The following is a 5,000-nucleotide window of genomic DNA, read 5'->3' as shown; positions in this document are numbered from 1 at the left end:
TTCCAAATTAAATTTAGGTTCACATTGCGCTCCAGCCCATGAATATTTGATGATGATGCTGTAAATAGTTCTGATACATGACAGGCCTCAAAAACACTGAGCTGAACAAGGAATGAGCTAGTGTTTGAACTTTACTGACCTCATATCCTTTATCCTTAAACTTTACAAAAATGAGATCCAGAATGAACTCTTCAAAATAAAAGGTGCGAGGATGAGCCCTCACTTGTCTCCCTGTGGCTGTGCCTTGTCTTACCTGGCTTGAAGGTTCACTGCTGAAAGAATCCATCTTGCATTCCAACAGCTGACTGTGACACCTGGCGGGCAGAGTGGCGGCGCCTCCGCCGCGCAGACGCTGGGGAGCAGCTCTCACCTGAGGAGAGGCGTCCGGGCTCTCCCCCGGCGGTGTGCCCGCAGAGTGGACGCAACCCGGGTCGTCTCCGGGAGGAGGACTGACCCCTGCGTCGGCGGGAACGGAGGAGCCGTTGCAGCCGTGGTAAGAGCTCTTGAGTTCGGAGTCGCCACCGCCCCGGTCGTCCCGGTTGGAGGACGACCGCGATATGACGCCGAACTTGCGCGTGCGTTTGCCGCTCGACGAGCAGTCGGAGGCGGCTCTGCACTGCGGCGGGACTTCGCAGCGGTCGCCGATGACAGCGGTGCCGACGCTGCCGTTGGCGTTGGAGGGAGGGGGGGGAGCCTTCCGCTTGACTCGCCGCAGCATGATCATGTAGATACAGCCTCCATTCCAGCACTGGTCAGCCAGGTAACTGTAAAAAAAAAAAAAAAGCATTGATGGATAATGCTGTCATTACATCCAATAACATGGAGAAAACAACAACTTGAAGTGTCCTCACATTTCCACCTCTGGAGGTGGTCTCTTCATGCATCCCGGGCAGGTTTTGTATTAAAACTACGACGAGGAACTTTTATTTTCTGTTGATTTTGCCGGCCTGTGGACAAAATTGGTTGTGTTTTCGAGCACCTGGGTCTGTCCGTGGTGGGCTGGTCACTGCTGGGGTCTATCCTGGAGGAGTTTCTGGTAAACCTACATGTTTTCGCCTGATTGGACCTTGTGCTACCGATGACCGATGAACATTTTCTTGCTGATGGTCTTATGTAGGTCATATAAAGGCATTAGTATTAAATTGAGACGGTTCCTCACAGTAACTTTTCAGCTCAACCCTGCATGCGTTGGATCGGAGAACGCTGCAACTTGAGCAATGACGACGAGGTCTCTGGCTCGCACAAGGGGAGAGGTTTGCCTTCAGGGCTTTCTGCCGGGAAAAAATAAGTTTAGGCAACAAACCTACTTGTTTAGGTCTAGGAAAAGATCATGGTTTGGGGTTGAAATAAACCCTTTCTGGCAGAAAGCCCTGAAGGCAAACTTCTCCCACGTCTCTTATGACATGAGAACCGGGGTGGACTCGGTCTTTGTTCTCGGCTGAGACACTGAAACTTAGTTATAGTCAGCTATAGTTTCTTCATAAAAACACACAATTCAAATGATAAGGAAATAAAAGTTTGTATTTTTATGGATTAAAACAAATCTTTTCATTAGTAGTTTTAATGATGTATGATAATCTGCTTAGAGTTAGTGTAAACGGGTTATACTTCATCTCTAATATCTATATATTTGTTGTTGTGAAAACATCTCCTTCAAACAACTGGATTCATAAGTTTCTCACCAACACTACATTTTATAAGATTACATTACTTGCCCAATTCTCATTTTCACTGAACAGAGACTGAACACATCCTAATGTAACTGAACGCAACTTTCCTCGTGTCAATTTCAACAGCGATTGGTTGTTTACAATGTAACATTATCAGATCGGCGACTAGAAAAAAATAAATGATGTCCTGATATCATATCTTACTGAATATTGACGGATAACGATCGTCAGTAAAACTTTATTTCACACTGTGATGGTTAACGTTGAACTGTGTAATTAATCGGCGGTACACATTTGTGCCGAACCGTGAGGGGTGATCAGTACAGACCACAAATCGACAACGATCCGTTACACCACTATACAGTATTTTTTATTTGTTATTGAATGAGAAGCATTTTCCAAAAGGTTTGGTGTGTTTGATGCATGTTTGTTATCCTGAGGGGTTAAAAAAAACTGTCAAATCTTTGGGTCCAACCCTATTAGTCACACATTACAGTCAGATTTGCTTTCCAGTTACATTCTCTCTTTGAAGAGACACGCTCTTGACCAGTTGGAGACAAGTTTGTACCAAAGCACAGACAAAGCGAGCAGCTGCTGCTTGTCTTCATCACTATCAGACTGTGTGTTGCATTTCTTATGAGCGCAGAGAGATGACGAAGAGCGGCACCATCACTAACGAGGACAAACTAAACGCAGCGAGGTCATAGTTTTGTCTGAACCATCTGGTTCCCACGAAACGTAACACAGAGGAGGAAACCAGAAAGAAAGAAACTAATCTGTGTTGAAATTATATTTCTAAACGACACTCATATGAGGGTTAAAATAATCTACCACAGAAGCCATGAACCTCAATGAGACCACCTCAGTACCCGACCTGCTCTGGTCTGAGGGGCTGTCCTGTGGTTAGAATTATACGTCCTCACCGAGCTGGTCCAAAACAGTCCTGTGGGAAAGGTATCTGACCCGACATGGATACATTCGTTTTCAATAAGAAGTGACGTGAACAAATAGACCTGATTTAGTCTGCCGTAGACAGACCTATGTCCACAGCGCTGTGTCAGTGCTGAAGAGAGGTCTGGCACCACACATCACATACTATCTACAATATGCGTTTGAAGGCTATATCAGGATGTCGAACTGATTCAGCAGAGAAAACGAGTTCAAAAGATAAAGATAGAAGCTAAAGCTACAGATCACAGTGTAAAAGTGAACCACCACATCGACAGTGAAATTAAGGAACAACACTGTTCCAGTAAAGACGGGTAGGTCTTTATTCACCGTTTCAACCCTTAAAAAGCACAAGCAGCATGTGTATACAGTCAGTATACCTTCAGTAGCTAGCATAGCATAAGATGCTAGTTTATGATGTGCTAACGTATTCTGCTAGTTAGCTCTACAGGTCCAAGCTCTCGTTTAACCATGACTAGCTTCAAATCCACAGCCTAAAAATGAAGAACATATGGAACAATTGTATTCATGTATGGAGCAGAGCCGGATAGCTGTCAGACCCTGGTCCGAGCTGGACGATGCCGCGCTATGATTGGCCAGTCTGCGTTCGAGGGGCGGGACTTAGCACAGGGTCAATTACGGCTTCCTGTGAGTTTGGTTATGCAGACTACCAAGTCCTACTGCAGTTTCAGAGCATGACTCGGCGTTGATGTGATCATATATGATGTGATTTGTCATGCAGTAGATATTGTACTATTTAACATCGAATACATTCCAGGTATTTGTCCATTGTCCTGTAAAAAAGCTAATTGTGCACATCAATGAGGCAGTACATACTGTGGTTGATCATTGCAATATCTTTTCCCTTCATGTGATTGGTTCATGGTTTCAGTTTTTATTGAGGCAGTCTTACCTGGCTCCACTGACATCTACTCCCACCATCAGCTGCCCGTTGAGTGACAGCAGTTCATCTCTCAGTTTGATCCCCCCGCAGCAGGCCGCCGGGCTCCTCTTCCTCACCTCCGTCACCCATATGCAGCCCACGTCGATAATGGGGCCCTGGTCCCTCCTCCTCCTAGGGCCTCCCTTCTTTCTCCCGTCAGGGTCCCCGAAAATGGGGATGTTCCCGAAGCTGAGGCCGAACTCGGCGGCATCGCCCTCGTCTTTGCTGAGCGACACGCCATGGACCTCGACGTCCAGCCCCTCCCTGCAGGAGGACGGGCTGCCCAGCAGAGCTGTGTCACTCTCCATGAAGTTGAACTTGATGTACTCCATCAGCTTCTGAATGGCAGCCAGACACAGGGACATGTCCTCCACATTGACACTGTTGATGCTGCTGCTGCTGCACACGCTGTCCCCTTCCCCATTCTGGTAGGTGTCCTGAACCACCTGCTGGACGAAGATAAAGAAGAAGAAGAGTAATCCATTAGTAAATGGAGAATGGATTTTCAACTTTTAACAACTTAACTTATCGAGTTTCCTCAATAAAATGCTATGAGTTTTCTGAATTTTCCTTCTGTAAACAGATATGTGTATGTCTTGGGCTTTTATTGTGAAAAGGTAAATGCGTTGATCTGACACTTAAAGTTGTTGTTGTTCAATAAAGTTGCCCATTTTGGTTCGGACCAGGTGGCAACCTCCTGTTCTGAAAAGTGAAACCAATGCAGAAGTGTCTTAAACCTTGCATTCTCTCTACTGGCCAGCGGCTCCTCTGTTTGCAAAATGAAGTCCGATTATTGAAAATGACTCCACTTCTCTCTGGATTTATTACCTCAGTAAACATTGTAAACATGAGTTTATGGTCTCAATCTCTAGTTTCAAGTCTTCTTCAATACAGCATGATGTTCATTTTGCAAAATAAGGTCCCATTTAGACCTGTGATTGACCAGAGCCGTATACGGCATCTCTACGTCACTCCTCCACTGTCCAAATATGGTAACTTCTGAGCACCGGTTGCAAAACGTCAAGGTGGTAACGCCCAAGTCGCCGAACGTCAGTCCACAAACCAATGGGTGATGTCACGATGACTACGTCCACTTCTTATATACAGTCTTTGGTTCAGACAACGGAGGCGTACATTTTTGTGTCCATTTTGAATTTGTCCGTTCCAAATAACGTGATTGGTCGATGCCTGAATTTGCGGTGCGAGAGTCGGAAGAATCTTCTTTTTTTGTTGTTTTTATTGTTTATAAAAAAATGAATTACTCACTTTTTTTTTTTGTGAAAGTACTCATGACAAAATTGCAAATGAATCGCGCATAGAAGAAAAAAAACACCCCCGGATGTTTAAAGGCCTTTTGGACATTTCCAGGTTGACAATCAGTGAAAGTTTTCTCTTTCACACACAACAAACTCTGACAAGACGTTAGGAAAAAAAAAAAA

At 45.1% G+C, this 5,000-nt stretch overlaps 1 protein-coding gene across 1 annotated transcript; it reads right to left on the bottom strand.

The window, feature by feature from the left end:
- Positions 1–253: 253 nt before the first annotated feature.
- LOC116378623 (PDZ domain-containing protein 2-like) lies at positions 254–4,007 on the bottom strand (the record flags this gene model as incomplete). Its single annotated transcript, XM_031840524.1, has 2 exons — positions 254–764; positions 3,532–4,007. Coding segments are annotated over 2 exons (987 nt in total), but the record flags the coding sequence as incomplete, so codon positions are not given.
- Between the last annotated feature and the right edge of the window lie 993 nt (positions 4,008–5,000).

This window comes from Anarrhichthys ocellatus, unplaced genomic scaffold (assembly GCF_004355925.1).
Source record: "Anarrhichthys ocellatus isolate YVR2014 unplaced genomic scaffold, GSC_Weel_1.0 scaffold2899, whole genome shotgun sequence".
In the NCBI taxonomy this organism is placed as follows: Eukaryota; Metazoa; Chordata; class Actinopteri; order Perciformes; family Anarhichadidae; genus Anarrhichthys; species Anarrhichthys ocellatus.
Note: the sequence above shows the minus strand (reverse complement) of the source record. Positions and strands in the feature narration are given on the sequence as shown.